The sequence below is a fragment of the Motacilla alba genome, chromosome 14, assembly GCF_015832195.1.
Source record: "Motacilla alba alba isolate MOTALB_02 chromosome 14, Motacilla_alba_V1.0_pri, whole genome shotgun sequence".
In the NCBI taxonomy this organism is placed as follows: domain Eukaryota; kingdom Metazoa; phylum Chordata; class Aves; order Passeriformes; family Motacillidae; genus Motacilla; species Motacilla alba.
Genome location: NC_052029.1, coordinates 13,680,568 through 13,700,175, shown reverse-complemented (window position 1 = coordinate 13,700,175; position 19,608 = coordinate 13,680,568). Strand labels below are relative to the sequence as shown.

At 57.3% G+C, this 19,608-nt stretch overlaps 2 protein-coding genes across 2 annotated transcripts in view; one reads left to right on the top strand and one right to left on the bottom strand.

The window, feature by feature from the left end:
• Positions 1-3,664: 3,664 nt before the first annotated feature.
• NATD1 (N-acetyltransferase domain containing 1) lies at positions 3,665-11,866 on the bottom strand. Its single transcript, XM_038150795.1, has 3 exons — positions 11,651-11,866; positions 4,658-4,776; positions 3,665-3,967 (listed from the first exon to the last, which is right to left on the bottom strand). The coding sequence occupies exons 1-3, from the start codon at positions 11,745-11,747 to the stop codon at positions 3,851-3,853; spliced, it is 333 nt and encodes a 110-aa protein (XP_038006723.1). The 5' UTR covers positions 11,748-11,866; the 3' UTR covers positions 3,665-3,850.
• Positions 11,867-15,297: 3,431 nt separating this feature from the next.
• The window catches only part of MAP2K3 (mitogen-activated protein kinase kinase 3), a 30,385-nt gene continuing 26,074 nt past the window's right edge, over positions 15,298-19,608 (top strand). The window contains exon 1 of the mRNA XM_038151446.1: positions 15,298-15,395. Within this exon, the coding sequence (XP_038007374.1) occupies positions 15,380-15,395 (16 nt within the window). The 5' untranslated portion in view covers positions 15,298-15,379. The remainder of the gene's footprint in view (positions 15,396-19,608) is intronic.

The following is a 19,608-nucleotide window of genomic DNA, read 5'->3' as shown; positions in this document are numbered from 1 at the left end:
CACGGACTGTGTGGAATGTGGAATGTAAACAGCGTGTGTTACCAGCAACAGATCCCAACCGGCCGGGCTGTCCCTCGGGAGCAGCAAACCCCACGCTCCTGCTGCAGCCCAGGGGCGGCTTGTCACGCTGGATCAAATCATAACTGTTCTCCACACCAACCTTCCTGGCAACCTGAGTTATCCAAACTCCAGCCTCAGCCTCTGCAGCCTTCACCCAGCGCGGGGAAGTGACACAAATGCCCTGCTAGGATCCTGAGTGCTCAGGCTGTGCTCCCAGCCCTGGGCAGTGCTGGCTCCAGGAGATAAGTGCCTTGTGTCCCTCTGAGTCACCTGCATGCCCACCTTGCTCTGGATAAGCACAGCAACTGGATATTTAAATATTTTCATGCCCATCTTAAAGCAGTGGACACAAACACCGAGTGTGTGCTCGTTTGCAGGACAACTCCCAAAGACTGGCCTGAAATGCCAAGGAGGAATGATGAAGGTGAGCCGGGCTGGATCAGCTGGCAAAGGAGGGGAACCAGTTGAGATCCTGCTCACCCTGAGCTCTGCACAGTCATCAGGAGGTCAGCCAGCCCTGTGACCTCAAATAAAACACAATAATTTCACCCCTTACCTACTGATCCTCTGCAGTGGGAGCATGTGGTCCCCCCAGCACAGCACAGCCACTGCAGCTCAGTTAAGCCACACTTTTATTGTACTGTATTCCATGCATTATGTTCATGTTCTATAGTATGACAGGGGGAGGGATCAAGATAAATGTTAAACATAAACAAGAGCAGAAAGGTCGTTTGTAACAGGTCCTGAGAAGGAAAGGCACATCGTAACCACCGAATCCAACAGAACGGGAACCTTGGACAGAGGAAGACAACGCTGGAGAGCGGATGAGGGAGGGGGTGTTTCAAGTTGGGGGCTGTGGAAGCAGGTTTGACAGCCACCTGCATTCCCCCACCCACCACAGGTCTGTAGTTCAAACGGGTTTGGGGAGCTCAGTATTCAACCAAACCACTTCCACACTCCTGTTGCCCGGGGAGAGTCCAAGATCCCAAACTCCTCCGGGCTTAATCAGCACCAAGGGGCAGCACGGGACTCAAAGCTCCTTTCTGCAGAGACCAGCTGGGAAAAGGCAGCTGGTGGGGAGGCAGGGAAGGGCTACCCAGCACCGAGGGACCCCCAGGAAGGTCTCACCCAGCCCTGCAGGGTCACAGGAGCACCGTGGGCTGCGGCATCGCTGGTGAGCTGCGGGTATTGCTATTCACTGGCACGGAGGAGGAGGGAAGGCTGGCACAGAGCAAGGACACGGCAGAGAAAGGGTTGGCACAGCCACTGGCACACGTCTCTGTCAGGTCAGACGCGGGGGGGTGTAGCACCTCGAAGGGAAGCAGCAGCAGAACCGTGTGCTGTGCTGATTTAAGGCAGCGATCGCTGCGCGGATCCAGCGCCGGGAAGCTCGAGGCTCCTGCCAGAGCAGCACGGGGGCTCCAGAGCCAGGCTGGGCTGGGGACTCTGCCCAGACAGTGAGCACAGCACACCCTCCAGCGAGCTGACACAACAGGGGGCTGCTGGAGACTGCACACAGTGGAAATGAGCACTAAACCAGCACAGAGCTCAAGCATCGCACCCAGCCCTGCTGTGGCAAAGACACAAGTGTCTTATCTTGGCTTCCAGGGGACAAAACAGCTCAGCTTCACCTTGGAATCAAGAGAAGGGATGGTTCAGTCATCACAGCAGTACCAGAGCCAGCCTTGCTCCTGTAACTGTGTGTTAAAGTGTGTTTTGCATGTTAAAGAAGGAATATTTAGCAGCCCACGTTTCTTCTTGAGCCTCTTTAGTTTGTTACCTGCCACCCTTTCCCAGTCCCTCAAAGCCACCCTAAAGGTCACAGCCTGGGTGAAATAAGCAGCAGGAGGGCAGAAATGAATCAGAGGCAGGGCTGAGCTTGAAGCCCTTCCTGAGCAGCACAAGGCAGAGGTGGCTCTGCCCCCTGGCACAGGTGGTGGGCACGGGCAGGGGTCTCACAGCCTGCAGTGTGCAGGGCAGGGATGGAGGTTGGGAGTTTTGGAAGCCTGAGAGGGCTGTGCTGTGCTGGTGATGGGCAGCCCAAAAGCACGGGCAGGCAGCAAGGGTTCTTCTCAAGCTGGTGGCCAGGGACAGCTCAGGCTGGAATCCTGGCACAGGGTCTCCATCTCTGGCCACCCCAACCAGGAGAGAAGATTGTAGGAGTTTTTGTTTTTGCTGCCATGGATTTTGTGCTGGGCTCTAGGAAAGGGCTGAGCTGCCTCTCAGCTGGGCTTTCAGTCACTCCGTGGCACAGATTGTAAACTTTAGTCCCTGCTGAGCTAAGCAAGGTCTGGGTTTGGTCTCCAGGTGAGAGGCTCTCCATGTCCTGCCTGGCTGCAGCCCCCAGTGTCTGCTCAGGGCTGGGGGTGTTGAAAACATCTCTCCCTCACCACGGCCCTTCCTTAGGACACCACAAAATCCTGAGAGCTCAGTGTGAGAGGTGTAGCTCAGGCCCTGGAAAACGCAGGCAAGGCAGGACAGGCAGCAAGCTGGAGTCTGGCAGTGCCCTGCCATCGTGGTGTTACCTCCTCATCTGAGTGGGGCAAGGCTGGGTTGTGCTACAGAATCATCATCCACCGAGGTAAGAGCACGAAATGAGGGTGTTCCTGCTGCTGGCCAAGGTCCCCACGATGCTGCCAGTGCCCTGAGCTTGGAGCTGTGAGGAGGCCCTAAGCACACAGGTAATGCCACGAGCCAGGGCTTCCTTCCAAGGGCTGTAAGGAGAAGCCACTGGAATCCACGTGGATGCAGGCACCTCTAGCACTGAACCCTGGAGATGGGCCAGGAGCAGGTCCTGGAGGCCTCACCCTGCTGCTCTCAGGATGTCCTGATGGGGCTGATATGGGGCACTGACAGGGATGCAGAGATGGAGGAGAGGGAATGGGGGGAGCCTTCCTCTTCAGCTGCAGGAAACCACGCTGGTGCCCTGGGACGTCCCTCACTGCTTCGGCCAAGGCTGGCTGTGGGGCTGGTCTCTTCTCCTGAGCAGGCTGTGTCCACACCGAGGGCAGGGAGACAGGGATAACAGTCCATGATCCTCTGGGATGCCACTTCAGGGCTGTGTACAGAAGTTGGGCAGGAACTGGCATCTCCAGGGAGCAGCATCTGCAACTCGGCCACGTTTCTTCCTCTGCACAGACTCAGCCACAGCCTCTGCAGTCCAAGTCCACTCCTCGCACGGCTCTTGTCTCTAGGCTCGAGGGTGTCACCATCCCAGTGTCTCCACAGCCAGGGCAGCAAAGCCCCCGAGGTGCCACCATGTTCCACACATTCTGGTATGTACTGCATGTGGATTTGAACACGGCTTGGTGCCCACCAGGTGCTGCAGGGGATGAGCCTGACGCAGGGCTGGGGCTCCTCCAGCACCTCCCTCTGTCCCACAAAGCTTAATCCACAGCTGCCAGGAGGAAAGGGGGGCTGGTACCCCATGAGCAGCCCTAACCAACATCCCCCAGCAAGTTCAGAGCTGTCGCCAAGCAGGGGGGAGAGGATGAGGTGCAGAACAAGTCATGCCCTGGCCTTGCGATGGAGTTTGGTGGAAAATTCGCCCTCTTCTATCCCCTGGCTTGGGAAAAGCACTGGTGGGCACCACGTGTGTGCCCAGGGGCTGTGGCCATGCTCACACGTGGGCAGAGAGGAGGAGGAGGAGGTGCCCACACTCACGCACCGCACGGACACACTTAAAAAAAACGGGAATTGCCAGTGGGAAGGGGTTTCCTGAGACTGCAGAGAAGCCAAGGCCGCCTTGAACAGTCAGGGCCAGGTGTGCTGGTGAGGGAGCAGTCCTGCCTTAAGGCTGCAAGTGTTCCAGGTACTGCGGCAGCGGGTTCTCCTTGACGTATTTCTGAATGTACCAGCACGTCAGGTGGGCCTTCAGGTCCTCCTCCACCACAAAGTCCAGGGCTGCCTGCAAGCAGTGCAGATCAGATGGGTCACAACCAACACCCCCAGCCCTGTGGGAGTCCTGTACCCCTCACCCAGATGGGGGAAGCAGCAGGAGTCCCTCAGGTACCCTCAGGCCTGAGGGGAGAGCACAGCTGTCCTGCCACCAGCTCACCACAGAGTCCCCAGTTTAGTCCTCAACGCATCCAGCCCCGTGGCTGCTGTGCTGCAGGTGACACAGCCCATCCTGTGAAGGCCACCTTCATCATCCCTTTGTCCCTGCTTACAGGGCCAGGGAGCAGCTGGACCCCAAAGCAGCACCCCACTGTTGTGCCCATGCTCTCAGCTCTCCCTGCACAGCCCGAGCAGGCAGAGGGCTCACGAGGGCAGTGAAGGTCTGACAGGAGGGGTCCGGCTCGAGCTGAGGTGAGCCTTCAGCCCCTGCACAAGGGGTTTTTGCCGAGAGGAGGAATGGGCTGAACCCGGGCGAGGGGCTGGATTTGCTGACACTTACCCAGCTCCTCTTGCCACAAAAACCAGGAATGTCTGACCCCAGATTTCCCATCTGCCCCGCCAGCCACCCCATCTCCCATCAGAGCAGGATTCCCAGAGGGCACACGCGCAATTCCAACGTGACAGGGCCTGCTTCAGCCAGGATCTTTACCCCCAGCTGGGATGGCAGCAGCTCTTGCCCTTCTGGGAGGCTGGGCCCTACCTTTGCCAGGTGCTTGGCAATTCCTCTCCCTCGATAGGCATCGGGCACCTCCGTGTGCTGCAGGTCCACGATCCGCTTCCCCACGTACTCGTAGAGCAGCACGGCCTTGTCGTGGCAACCTGAGGGTGGCACAGAGGGGTCAGGGTTGGGATGTCCCCAGAGAGCCCACAGCAGGGATGGCACAGAGGGGTGAGGGTTGGGATGTCCCTGGAGAACCCACAGCAGGGGATGGGAGAGAAGGGTGAGGGTTGGGATGTCCCCAGAGGGACCCCAGCGGGGAATGGGACAGAGGATTGAAGGTTGGGATGTCCCCAGAAAACCCACAGCAGGGAATGGGACAGAGGAGTGAGGGTTGGGATGTCCCCAGAGAGACCCCAGCAGGGAATGGGACAGAGGAGTGAGGGTTGGGATGTCCCCAGAGAGTCCCCAGCAGGATGGGCAGTTTTGGGACTGCTACATCACCCCTCGTGCCATGGGAATGGCTCTGGTGCTGGGTTTCAGTGGTGGCTTTGCTTTCAGTGACACCTGGATGTCCTCACTGGTCCCCCTGTGGTGTGAGCAGGGCCTTTCCAAGCCCCTGGAGCAGGAGCAGGTTTTTGAGCCGGCCCTGAATCAGTGATGCCAGCACAACATGCTTAGGGTAGGAAAGCAGCTGTGGGGAGGAGATGTGTTGATGGTGGGGGAGAGTAAAAAGATGAGGGGAAAACCAACTAAGCTGACCCAGGTAACAGCCAATTAATTTCTCCTCCAGCACAGGGTTTTTTTTTGTTGTGGCACATAAAACAGGACAAGACTCCTTGGTCTGGTGTTGCAGCATTGTCTGGACACGTTTAGGGGAAGGTGAATGCCACAAACACACAGGAAAGCACACACAGGTGTGCAAGGGGGGCTGTGCACACAAATTTACATGTACACACACACAGGCTTCCTGTTTCAACACCCTGACCTTTCTCACAGCAGCTCAGTTACAGGAAAAAAGAAGTTTCAGCTCACGTATAAATCAGAGGAGTCAGAACACCCCTCTGGTTTCATCCACAGAACCTGAGGCTTCAGTACAAAAGCAAATGTTTCATTTCTAGAGAGTTTCTGTACTTAAAAGTGAGTTTCAGAAATGCAAGACCTCAATCAAAGAGATGAGAGTGATTAAAATAATGTGAACGTTTCCTTCTGTCCAATGTTTTTTTTTAAGGCTGCAAAGTTCACCTGCATTCAGGATCTGCTTTAGCTGAGCTCAGTACACTCCATTTCACTGCAGTTCAGCTGACAGCTCCAGCCCAGTCTGCCTCATCTCTGTATTCAAGAGAAACTAGAAAGGAGCCCATTGGAATTTCGTGTTTCCAGAGAAGCAGCTCAAGCTTTTATTCCTGCTCCTTTTGTGCAGACACTCAATTCTCCTACACTGGATGGAAACCTTCACATTTCCAGCCCGAGTTTATCCCTGCTGGTTTCTGCCCACTCCTTCTTGTGCCAACATTGTTCTTGGGTGGACATAAATAATTTCCCTCCCTGCCATTCCCCCAAGTATTTCTAGGCTCCAGTCCTGCCCCTCTCAGCTCTAGCTCACCAAAAAGCTTTGAGTTTCCCCCAGACAGAAAAGAAGGAGCACTGCAGTGTTTCTCCATGTGGATCCAGGCACCCCAAAAAAGCCAAGGGAGCAGGTGAAGCCCTTCCCCAGCAGCACAGACCTGTCTTGCTGGAGGGAAACCTGCCCAGGCTGGGGTGTGAGGTGCCCTCACCCTCACAGAGCATTTGGTGGCAGCTCTCAGGGGTGGCAAGGGCAGAGTTGGCAGCACCAAAGGCTGTAAAATGATCTTATAGCAGCAGCTTTCACTCATTCCAGCCCTTCCACCCAAGTCTCCTCCCAGGCTAAAACTTTCCATAGCCTCTGCCTGAAGCTTTGAGAAGTTGAAAACTTGACCACAGAACAAAAGATCTTTTTTCTTTAAACACACTTTTAAAATATACGATCTGTTTAGAAGTATCAAAGACACAAATGCATTTTAAAGCAGGAGGTGATGGACATTTGGAGGATCTCAGACATGTCCTGGACAGGCTTTTCCTGGATATTCCCTGTACCACAGCAGCACCACAAACCCCCAGCCAGGACAGGAGCTGCAGAGTGCCACCAGATCAACACACACAGAAAGGATTTTACAACCAGCCTGATTTTACAACGGAGCCAGTGCTGCTGGAAACTGAGCCCAGTTCAGAAAAACACCCCAGCTCAGCCAAGTGCACGATCCCATCCACACACCTCAGCGGCACAGCACACAAAACCAAGGACACTCGTGCCACGGGGTGTGCTGTGGGCCCTGCAGGTCACAGCCACGGCTTGGAAAGAGCCAACCCTGCTGCCGTGTGCTGCCCTGGCCGTGGGGGCAGCTCCCAGGAAAGCTGGGGGGGCTGGAAGCAGAGCTGACCCTTCCAGCCCCAGCTGGGAGCAATCCCCCCCAAAGAGAGGGGGCACAAGCACAAACCCCAGCAGAACGTGGCGTAAGAGACACCTCCTGCCAGCCTCCAGCCCGTGCCACCCCCTGGGCTCAGGGACAGCAGTTTATCAGCCTGCACAGGCAGAGCTGGGCACACAGAGCCTGCCCCGGGGTTTGACTCACTGACACTGAGGAAGTGGAGTCGATGCAAATCAGCACAGCCAGAGAGGAGCAGGGTGGCAGCAATGGCAGCACAGCCAGAGAGGAGCAGGGTGGCAGCAATGGCAGCACAGCCAGAGAGGAGCAGGGTGGCAGCAATGGCAGCACAGCCAGAGAGGAGCAGGGTGGCAGCAATGGCAGCACAGCCAGAGAGGAGCAGGGTGGCAGCAATGGCAGCACAGCCAGAGAGGAGCAGGGTGGCAGCAATGGCAGCACAGCCAGAGAGCAGCAGGGTGGCAGCAATGGCAGCACAGCCAGAGAGCAGCAGGGTGGCAGCAATGGCAGCACAGCCAGTGCCCTGCTCGCCCTCTGTCCCTCCCTCCACTCACAGGGGGCACGGGGAAGGGGAAGCTTTTTTGGGAGCTGGGCAAGGGACCAGGTCTAACCTTGCTCTCCATGGAGGGCTTGCTTCCACCGGGCACGAGTGCCCAGGCCGGGTGGCTCAAGGGCCTGGGGGAACAAGCAGAGAGCCCAGTCCCAGCCCAGCTGAGGAAGGGACACATCAGGCATCTGGCAGGACACAGGCACCCCACTCCAGCCCATCCTTCACTGTCCCCCCTCTCCTGGCACACACAAAGCACCCAGCAAGGGGAGGCTGCAGCACCGCAGGACTGTCCCTCGTCCCTTCTCCCTGTCCCCCTGCACCTACCCCAGCCCACGATACCCCTTTGTGTGCCCGGGACCTGGGCAGGGCCCTGGCTGCTGCCTGCAAGGCCAATTTCTGTGCCCTGGCCCCATTTGGACACTGCTGCAAAGCCATTCCCTGGGAGCAAGGGCACAGAACAAATGCCAGCCCCATCTCCCAGGAGCAGGGGCAGGAGGCAGCTCAGGTCTTCTGCTGCTGAGCCAAACAGTGGGGGGGAAAAAAAAAGCAAAAGCTGCATGTGGGGTGGGCTGAGAGGACAAGAAGTCCCGAGGAGCTCGTGCATCCCAGGCTGGAGCTCTGCCTGCCATGGGCTGGCCTCGCTCCCCAGGGAGCTACTGGCACGTTACTAGGGAGAGAAAACACAACAGAGCACAACAGCCAGAGTGGAGACAGCACGAGGCTCGTGGAGGGGCCTCGGTGGCAGGAATGGCAGCAGGGGGGGCTGCTTTGGAGCAGTTTCCTGTTTAGGAGCTCTCTGGAGGTGCGGGGATGTCTTTGATGCAGGGCCTGGTGACAGAGCCCTTGGTCCCTGCTGCAAACCCAGCACCTTCCCCCCCTCCTGAAAGCATCTGCCCCATCAGGCAGGAAAGCTCCAAGGCATGACCTGCTCCAGTTTTCCCAATAAACCCGAGCCTGGGCTCCTGGACAAGGAGCTCCTGAGACTCAGATCAGCAGTGGGCAGAGCAGGAGCTTCCAGCCAAAATCCTGCCCAAGTGCAGCTGGGGAGGAGTGGGAGGTTTGGGAAGTGTGGTGTGCTGCAGCCAGCAGAAGTGTTGGAGTTGGAATGTGTGAGAAGCCCGAGCATCCCTGAGGAACTGGAGCTGCTCCATGCTCGTGGTGAGCCTGTCTCCCAACTGGAGAGCCCAATGGGTGTGATGGGCACCAAGAAGTCACAGCAGCTGCTGCTAAAAGCTCTTCCCCTGCCCCAAACATCTGTGGCAGCAGCTGGACCAACCAGCCAACTGCTTTGGCATGGAGGGGGTCCCTTTGGGTTTCTTGTTTTGACCTGAAATTTCATCTCAGACCCAAAGAAATACCCAACTGTCCCTTTTTGTCCCTGACAAAAGCAGCCTGTATGATTCCCATGGAAGCTTCTAGCTTTGACAAATTGATGTTTTCCAAGAGAGTCTCTGCACAGGGAGGTTTCTGGCTGGCTCAGGCTGTTAGTCACATCCTAACCCATTACAAATCCAGTTGGGTGTCTTTCTGCCCTCCTCTCGAGGGATAACGAGGCTCAGTGAGGTCTGGTTATAATCAGCTTTACTTTCAGCTTCTAAATGCTCCTTCATTTGGGATGCAAGGGGAAAGGGAACGCGTTCAAGTGAAGCAGCTGTTCCTATCAGAGATTTAGCAGCTACTGCAGCAAGGAGGGGAGCGAGGGGAAGAAGCAACAGAGAAAGGAAAGACAGGGCAAGCCCCAAAAGCTCGAGTGCAATTCATCTTCCTCGTGCACAAGGAGGAAGTCCTAACACGAGGTCACACAGGGCCACAGAGGCACACACAGGATGATGCTGAAAACGAACGCTTTCACAACCAGTTCACAGCTTTCACTGCCTCAGCCTCCTGCTCCAGGGATTTCCAGAAATTCATCACCATGCAAAGTTTTCTACCCAGCATCACACCACCATAAACGACCAGCTGTCAAAGTCTGGCTGCTCGGTCCACGTGCCTGGTGCATCCATGTTTTCCCAGGGTATCATCCACACCTGACATTTGGCAGAAATGAGGACATCACAGGAAAGTTGACCCTGGAGCCCACAAACTGCTGTTCATCTCTGCCACAGCTCAGTGACACGGGACAAGAGTGCTCTCTGAGGGACATGGAGATCACTTTGATGCCAACATCTGTGCCTGACCCATTTCTTGTCATTCCCTGCTTGCTGCAGGGAAAACTTCCACACCAGGGGCATTCCACACCAGTGATGCTCATCGTGCCAGGAGGGACAAAGAGCAGTGCAGGAAATAAACACCCTGCCACGCACTCCCACAGAGATGTTATCTCCTGAGCAGCTTCCAGGGCTTGGCTGCTAGCAGCAAGTGCCTAACAAGGAGGAGGAGAGGTGGGTCACCCACTCCACATGGATGTTAGTCAGCACAGCAGCACGGACATCATGGCAGCAGGACACTGCTCAGCTCGGCTGCACTCACAAAAAAGGGCTCAGACTCCCTGAACTCCCAGAAAAAACACAACCTTGATCATGGGGATTCACCTGGGTGAGGCCATGGCCGCACTGGATGGGGCTTGGAGCAACCTGGTCCATGTCTGGACACACAGAAGGTGTCCCTGGCCAAGGCTGGAATGGGATGAGCTTTAGGATCCTCCCAGCCCAAACCATTCTGGGATTCTGTGACCCCCTCCTGAATCAGGAGCTTCTGTGCTGATTCACACACGACTCCCACAGCTGATTCTCTCCCTCTCAAAGTTCACCCTCTCCAGTCACGACTCATCCCCGCTCAGCCACCAAGCGCTGCTGGGCCCGTGGTGTGGCTGGCAGAGCTTTTATCCAGAAAACCACCACGAAAGATTACCTTTCCCTAATAATTGCTGACCCTTGGCTGTCCCCTCTGTTTCCTGCACACACCAACCTCACTGGCTGGGACAGTGCTCTGCTGGTGGCAGCGGGGACGCGGCACTGGTTTGATCTCAGGCTGAAATAAGCAGTTGGTGAAATTGTTTTCTCCGCACCCATCTCCTCCTTCCTCGCTCCACCACTGCCGAGCCTCCAGCCTGCACTTTGTAATTAGTGGTTGAAATGAAAATGGGGTGGGGGGGGAAGGAAGAGAAGTCTAAAATAAAATCTGGACTATTATTGTTGTTTTATCGACGAAGCCTCCTGCATTCCCTATGATTTCTAAACTACACATTTCGTTTTTTTTTTTTTTTTAAAGCAGCTACCCTGCAATTTCTGCAGGCCAGCGAGGTAGTTTCACCCAGAGTAGTTCTCAGCATGGCAAATGGACGGGGAAGAGATGCTGGGATCGTTGGATATCTGTAATTAACCACCAAGATGAAGGCTGGGAAAGAATCAGCGCACCACAGAGAAATTTTAGCGGCACCTACTTTTTTTTTTTTTCCCTTTGTTCACTCCACCCAATATGTGACAGAGCTTTTTGGGGGTCACTGTGTCACCAGAGCTCCACAGGTGGCTGTGGCACCTTGGACCCATGTCGTTGGTCCTACAGAAGGAGCTCCCGAGGGGTTTCCCTGAAGGAATGTCCCCAGAGGGGCCCCAGCTGGCACCCCCACATCCCCCAAAGGCACCTGCTCCGGGGGGACCAAGGCAGTGCCCCCGATCCTGCCCGTGTCACCATCGGGCCCCACAGCCCGACCGCAGCCCAGGGAGCCGAGCGATGCCCGCATCTCCTGGGAGAAGGTTTTGGGGTGCAGGAGGGGATGGGGGGCACTGGGGGGGTCACACCGCGGCAGGGTGGAGAGGACGGGGGAAAGCGCAGCGGGACACAGGGCACGGGAGGAGGGAAATAGGTGAGAACAGGAAAAGGGGAGGAACAACAAGAAAAAGGGGGAGAGCAACGGGGAGGAGGAACGGGGAGGGGAAAGGGGGAGAGACGGGGGGGCGAAGAAGGGGGGAGAACAGCGAGGGCTGCAAAGGAACGGGAATGTGGGGTCGCCGGCGCGGCGGACCCGCGGGCAGAGGGCAGCAGGTAACGTCCCGCGGAGCCCCGAGCGCCGTCCCTTACCGTTGAGCCGCACGGTGAACTGCCGCCGCTTGCGATCGTGCTCCACCTGGATGGGGCAGCCCTGCTCCAGGAGGCCGAGCGGCGCCGAGTGCGCCATGGCGGGCGGGTGCCGGTGCCGGTACCGGTGCCGCTATCGGTATCGGTATCGGTGCCGGAGCGGAGGCGCGGTCGGGCCCGGCGCGGCCCCGGCCGCAGGAAGCCCCAGCTGTGCGGCACGTGCCCGCCCCGCAGCCAATGGCCGCGCCGCGCTTTTGTTTTGGTACGGCCGCGCGGCTCTTAAAGGGGCAACGCCGCCGCGGCCGCGGGGACCGCAGCCAGCGCCCGGCGCCCCCGCGCGGGCGGGCACCGCCACCAGCGTCCGCCAGAACAGCGCGGGGCCTGTGCTGGTTCTGTACTGGTCCTGTGCTGGTTCTGTACTGGTCCGGCACTGGTTCTGTGCTGGTCCGGCACTGGTTCTGTGCTGGTCCGGCTCGGGTTCTGTACTGGTCCTGTGCTGGTTCTGTACTGGTCCGGCACGGGTGCTGTGCTGGTCCGGCTCGGGTTCTGTACTGGTCCTGTGCTGGTTCTGTACTGGTCCGGCACGGGTGCTGTGCTGGTCAGGCACTGGTTCTGTGCTGGTCCGGCTCGGGTTCTGTACCGGTCCTGTGCTGGTTCTGTACTGGTCCGGCACGGGTGCTGTGCTGGTCAGGCACGGGTTCTATACTGGTTCTGTGCTGGTCCGGCAGTGGTTCTGTACTGGTTCTGTACTGGTCCAGCACGGGTTCTGTACTGGTCCTGTGCTGGTCAGGCACTGGTTCTATACTGGTTCTGTGCTGGTTCTGTGCTGGTCCGACACGGGTCCCGCACTGGTTCTGTACTGGTCCCGCACTGGTTTTGTACTGGTCCCGCACGGGTCCCGCACTGGTTCTGTGCTGGTCTTGCTTGGGGTCTGTACTGGTCCCGCACGGATGCTGTAGCGGTCCCGCACTGGTTCTGTACAGGTCCCGCACTGGTTTTTACTGGTCCCTCACTGGTTTTTACTGGTCCCGCACTGGTTCTGTACAGGTCCCGCACTGGTTTTTACTGGTCCTTTACTGGTCCCGCACTGGTTTTTACTGGTCCTTTACTGGTCCCGCACTGGTTTTTCCGCTCCGGGTTCCGGGGCTGTGCCGGGCTGCCCGCGGTGCCAGCTGCTCTGCGGCGGGTCCGGGGCTGCTCCCTGTGCCCTGTGTCCTGTGTCCTGTGTCCTGCTCTGCTGGCCCCTGGTGATGCTGCGACCAGGTTACCCCAAGCCCCATCCAGCCCGGCCTTGGGCACTCCCAGGGATCCAGGGGCAGCCACAGCCTCTCTGGACACCCTGTGCCAGGGCCTGCCCACCCTCACAGCAGAGAATTCCTTCCCAATATCCCATCCATCCCTGCCCTCTGGCAATGGGAAGCCAGTCCCCCTTGTGCTGTTCCTCACAGCTCCCTGCCTCCCCTCCCTGCTGGATCTGGATGCTGAGTGCTCCCAGTGTCCCTGTGTGCTGCTGTGCTGGAAGGCCCGGGAGCAGGGGACATGTGTGGAGTGCCCTGGGGTCGAGAGCCAGAGACTCAAACCCAGGCAGCAGCTTCATCCAGCCCTGGATGCAGGAGCCAGCAGGCTCCAGGGGATGCAGGAGAGGGGATGGTGCACACTGGGACGTGCTTGGGGACAGCAGGGACATGTCCTGAGCTTGCAGTGACACCCCAGGTGCTGCCAGCTGTCAGAGCTGGGGATGCTCTGCTCTGCCACAGACCCCCCCAAAACTCACACCCGAGTGTGGGAAATGGATTTGTAGCGAGTTTTTAGGGTTTGATATAAGGTTTGTATAGTATGTATTTGTATGTAAATTTTGAGATAAGAAATGTGGATTTAGAAATGCTATGGAACGGGACAGATATTGTTGAGAGAGAAATGGAGTTAGAAAAAAAGTTTCAAAAGATAACCTTGCAAATAAGACTAGATTCTTTGGAGAAATGAAATGATGAAAAATGTATTGTATTGGGATCCACGAGGGGTAGTTTTAGATGATTGGTTTTAAGGCATCTACAGCACAGTGTGATAAAAGTCTGATAGACCAATAAACATTTATAATGTATTGTCATCAGGAAAGAGTTGGGTTCTGATCGTGATGGTGTGAATTATAACACCTGTATTATCTCACCCTTCTCAAGAGACTGAAAATGAAATCAAAGTTTTTAAAACACCTCTCACTTGCCCCATCTCTGGGTCAGGAAAAAAATATTATCCAACACCCGAGCACTGGCTCAGCCCAGAGCTGTGTGGATCAGCTCAAACCCCACTGCTGATTCCAAGATCAGCAAGATCTTTTATCCAAGATGTGGAAAAATGTCCAAAAGGGCCCCTCAGCTTGCCCAGCCCTGCAGTGACACCCACAGCTCTTGCATCAGCTGATGACCCGTGGCTGGGCTGCAGAGCTGTGGCTTTTTTTTTTTTGGAAAGACTCCTCCTCGTCTGTGTTGAAAGACTTGAAAGGTGGTGAATCTCTGGGGAAGGTAATTGCTCTCCCCATTAAAAACCCGTAATTTATTCTCCATTTGAACTCTTCCACCCTCAGTGTGCAGCCGGATCTGGTGCCTTTGGTGCTGGATCCCAGCTCCGCCCCAGGCACCCGTGCAGCCACAGATCCCAACCCTCCAGCTCCTTCCCTCTGGCAGTGATTCCCTTCCACCGCCTGGCTTTGAGGAGCTTTTTCCAGTCCTCAAACTTATCCCAAATGCTCTGCAAAGCTGAGAGCTGGCTGTGGCGGAGCAGCTGTGATCTCACCAGCGCTGTCAGCAGTTGCCACCCCTCCAACTCCTCCTTTGGATCTTTACGGATCACTCTAAGAATTCCAGCCAGAAAGCGGCACTTGGAATCTCCTTTTTTTTTTGCTTTTTCAGCTGCATCTCTCACATCCTTGTGCACTTGTGCCTGCAGCCCAGCTCGGTGGCTGTGGGAGCATCCTCACCCCGGGATGTGCCACGTTCAGGAGGGATTGATTCCTCGGTGACTCCGGAATTGAGCACGGAATCACAGAGCCCTGAGGGACACGCAGGGATCACCCAGCCCAGCTCCAGGCCCCAGATCCCGAGCACGGAATCACAGAGCCCCGAGCTCTGAGGGACACGCAGGGATCACCCAGCCCAGCTCCAGGCCCCAGATCCCACCCTGTGCCTGTCTGGGAGCCTTGTCCAAACACTGCTGGAGCTGTGGCAGCCTTGGGGCTGTGCCCATCCCCTGGGGAGCCTGGGCAGTGCCCGATCGCCCTCTGAGGGAAGAGCCTTTCCCTCACACCCAACCCAACCCTCCCTGGCCCAGCTCCAGCCGCTGCCTTGACTCCCCGTCCATTTCCCAGCCGGACACACCGCTGCCACCCGTGCAGGACCCACGGGACATGTGGTGAGCTGGCCATCCTTAGCTGACAGCTGAGGTGCGCGGCTCGAGGAGCAGCACAGGACGGGGACCCCGGGGGACGCTCCGCGACGGGGACACCGAAGCCACCTTCTCCTGAGGCGCACCAGCGCCCGCCCGCCTCACTTCGCCCTCACAGCCGCGCCCGAGAACCGCAAAGCCGTTTCCGCGCGGGGGCCTTGGCCACGCCCCCCCGCGCGGCGCTGGCCAATGGCGGCGCGGGGGCGGGCCCGGCGGGGCGGCTGGCGGCGGGGCCGCGGCGGGCGGGACTCGCGGGCTCCGCTCGGGCCGGGCCCGCCGGGCTCGCACAGCGCCATGTCCCTGCCCAGAGGTACGAGCGGGCTCGGGGGGGAACCGCGGCGCCGGGGGGCGACCGCGGGGCTGGGGCTGCTGCCCAACCCGCCGGGCTTGGGCTCCCCGCGCCTTCCGCCGCGCGGGCCCCGGTGGTTCCGCAGCGCGGCGGCGTCGCTGGGGCCGGAGCCGCGGGGCTGCGGGTGGGGATGTGCGGAGGGGCCGCGGGGGACGGGGCGAGGCTGCGTTTGGCGTGGGGAGAGCGGTAAAACGGGCGGGTTTTGTTTTCCCTGCCTTGAGCTTCCGCCCCTCGGGAATCCTGGGCTCGGAGCCCTCGCCGTGGCGCAGCCGGGTGGGAAGGACCGGGCTGGGATTCCGGGTGTCGCCTCGTGTCGCCTCGTGTCGCCTCGTGCCGGTGTTCGGGCACGGACAGGAGCCGATGCCTGCGTGTGCCGGGAGTGCCTCGCTGCTTTCCCGCGGTCCCCAGCCGGAGAACGTGACCGTGTGTCACCGGGGTTATTTATAGAGCACGGCCGTGACTCAGGTGGCCTGTCCCCAGCGCAAGGTGAGCACCGGCCGGCAGGTATCGGCCTGCGGTGGCCGTGCCGGGATGGATGGATGGAGGGATGGATGGATGGATGGATGGATGGATGGATGGATGGATGGATGGATGGGGACAGGGAAGTGGCTCTGCCGGTGTCCCGGTGCTCCCCGGAGCCGGCTCCATCCGCACCGGGCGGAGGAGGGAGCGCACGGAGTGTGGCTGCCGCCTCTCGAATCAGCGGAATAGAATCCGAGGGGTTTTCCCTGTGCGGGAGTGATGCTCTGGAAACTCGAAGTCAGGAGCCATGTGAGCAGATGAACGCACCTCCCGTGACTTTTTTTTTTTCTTTTCCTCCCCCCCTCCGGTTTTAAACGATCCGTGTCTTATCCGGAGGGAATGTGGACCTGAGTTTCCTGTTTGCTGTGTAAGCAGGGGGTGAATCAGCAGCGATTTTCGGTGCTGCTGAGTGGAGCTGCTGACTCACAGGTAGGAGCACATGCCTCCAGCCATCCAGCCTTGGAAGGGATCATCCAGGCTTCTTAAAAGGCTGGGACACCTGAGCCCAGACCTTTCCTCGGCTGCCTGTGCCGGACCGGCGGATGTGTGCATGGAGGGACGAGGTGAGCCTGGCCCAGGGACCGCTTGTGCCCCACGGGAGATGATGCCCAAGCTGGGCATGGAGGATTTTTGGGGAAGCAGCAAGAGGTGATACCTGGAGGAGCGCCTGGGAGCGTGGTGCTCTCCTCAGAGGAGGTTTGGAGCTGCTCTGCGTCTGCAGCTTTCTGTTGGTTGTGATAAACTGGTTCATTCATGCAGTTCGCCCCGGTGTCCTGTGCTGGAGGTGTCACACGTGTGCCGAGAGCACCTGGTGTCTGCTGGCAGCTCTGAGTCCCCGTCTGACCTGAGCTCCTTTGCTTCCGTCAGGGTGGATCCTGAGTGTGTGGTACACATCTGCCTCTCCTCAGCTTGCACCTGCCTCCCAGGGGGTTTTCCAGGGATGCTCGCAGGCCCGAGTGTGCGCACCTGCTGCTCATGGCAGCTGCTTCCCTCTCTTTCAGGCAGCCTGAATTTAAGCTAAATTTCCCTGGTTTTCCTTAGGGAATTTCAGTGAACAATCTCAGGTTTCCTTTGCCGGGTCTCCTTGGGTTTGTGCTGCTCAGGGTTGTAAACGGAGGCCGCTGTGCTGAAGCTCTTGGCTGGCTCTTCTTGTGACAGATGCCTTCCAAAACTCACCTGCCATCACTTTGGCTTAGTCACAGGGCTGTCACCTCCTGCCTCGGGAGGTTTTTGGGATACGTGGCTGGCCGTGACACCGGCGATAGGAATGGTGCTGTGCCGGGGCTTTGCTCTGCACTAAACATAGCTTGGGAGATAAACACCTTCTGGGGATTTTGTGGAGCTTAGGGAGGATTTTGGCTTTCTTTCTTCCTCTTCCCATTGCTCCTGTCTGCTTGATCCAAGTTATCTCGCAGGATCTTGTATGTGGGAGAGCTCTCCTGTGTTATCTTGTGCTGCTGAGGCTGATGTTTACTCATGTATGCAAAAACTCCCTGTTTCCTCAGGCCACCTCAGGTCCCTTGAGCTGTGTCTCATGGCCTGGGTGGCACTGTAAGAAGGAATTGGGAACAAAGCTCTGGAGCTGTCCCTGTGTCCTCCTTGCAGAGCTTTGCAAGGAACACAGCCTCTCTCTGCAGCTTGCAACACATGGCTGGGCCTGGGTGTGATTTTCCAGAAAGTTCCACCTTTTTCAGGGAATGGATGCTGTGCAGGGAGGGTGCTGTATCCCAGAGGTTAAAGCAGGAGGGGATTGAAGCCTCAGGGAATTTTCAGCCTTTGTGTGGGTGCAGAAACACAGTGGAGGATGCGAGGTCAGAGACTCTGGGGGTACAAAACCAGGCTGTTGCCTTTTCCCTGGGCCTCAAGGTGTATCTTCTGCCTGCCCTGCACGTGGAAATCCCTGTGCCCATCTCTGGGGCTGTTGGCTGTGACCTGAGTGGCCCCTGAAGCCTGGGAAGCCCTTCCTGGAGAGACAGGCAGGAGTGTGCCAGTGGGGAAACAGTTGTTTCCCAAAATTTTGGAGTTTACTGGGAAAAGCAGCTGCAGGGAGGGAGGGAGGGTGAGTGCATGGGTGGGATCTGGAGGGAGAAGACCTGCTTGTCCTGTCCTGGCTCACCCAGCACCGATGGCTGAGTAATTAAAAAACAAGTGTTTTTCCTTAGCAAGGAGAAGTCCTTTGGAAATAGAGGTGCTGTTGGGGAGAGGGATCAGGATCTGTCTGGAGCCAAGCTGTGCCTTTGGGGAGGCAGCTCTCCTTTACCACAGAGGCTTGGAAAAACCAGCAGTGAGAAATGCCAGGACCTGGGGATGAACTGGTGCTTGTTCTCGTGGCATGTCTATTCTGGGTGGGTAAATAAGTGGTGGTGCCTTGTCCCTGCCGTGCCCTGGCCGTGCCCTCCGTGGGAGCACACCACTGTTATGCAATTCAGTCTGTGAATCCAGCACTGTCTCATCTGCCATTCACACTTTTCCAGCTGCCATCCCCAAAAAAAGGCAGCTCTGCCAAAAATACTCGTGTGGGCCGTGACCTGCTGGAGCAGGACTTTGGCTTTGGGCTCCTGTGGTTCCAGGCAGAGCAGCCGCCAGCCTGGGGCTCCCAGGGTGTGAGAGCTGGGAGCTCTGATCCCGTGGAGCCATCATTTAATTCGAGTTGAAGCATCACAGAGCTCGGATCCAATTAATTGTAACGATCCTAGAGCAAACACAGCACTTTGCTCCTGCCTTCCTCCTCTGCTGGCATAACCCTGGGTGCCTGGAAAACATCATGCTGGATGTGATAAATATTTAGCTGTGCCTCAGCAATCCATTTCCCTCCCTGGAGGGATGCTTCCCTGCTTTTCTTTTAGTGGATAATGAATCTCACTGCAGGCTGATCCCTTTGTTTTCCAGCTCTGAGCTCTGGTCCAGGGCTGAGCTGGAGTTTGTTTGCAAAGGTTGTTGTTGCTGGAGGAAACTCATCTGTGCTTTGTAGAGGCTCCCATTGGGAGCAGCTTTCTGGTACTGGCGATTTTGTGCCCCAAAATGACACCTGTGCAGATGTGGGGGGCCCTGTGGGTTTTTTGGACAGAAGATGGGTTTTTGCTTGTGTTGGTTAATGAGGCACAGCCTAGGCTGGCCGTTTGCTGGGCAAAGAGCTGGAAGAGGAACTTGAGTTGGCTGAGGAGGTGATTTTACTCCATCAACAAAAAGTTTGGGGTTTTGCTGACATGACTCAGGATGGCTTGTGGGTTCATATAGAGCTGGATCTACCCGCTGCCTCTTGCTGACAAACCTCTGTAACACAGGTCAAGTGTTAGTCAGGGATTTGGAGTGGGGGAAAGGGCAGAGAGGATTTTTTTATGATGGAAACTGGAAGTTTCTGTTGTTTTTTTCCACCTAGGAGATTTTTCATCTCCTCACAGCCTCTTACCTGTGTGGGGGCAATGCTGCAGTGGTGCTGTGAGTCCCAATGTTCGTTGTCCTGAGGAACTCTGGAATTACTGGGCTCAACTGCAGCGATCTCAGATGTCACAGTGCTGCCTTGTGGCCCCAGTGGGCCTCAGTTTGCCGTGGATCTGAGTCTGCTCCCTTTTTTGGACTGGGACAGGGCTCCCTGTGTGCTCCTTTCTCTTGCAGCCATTTCTCTGCCCAGCAAAAGGCTGGAGCAGCGGTG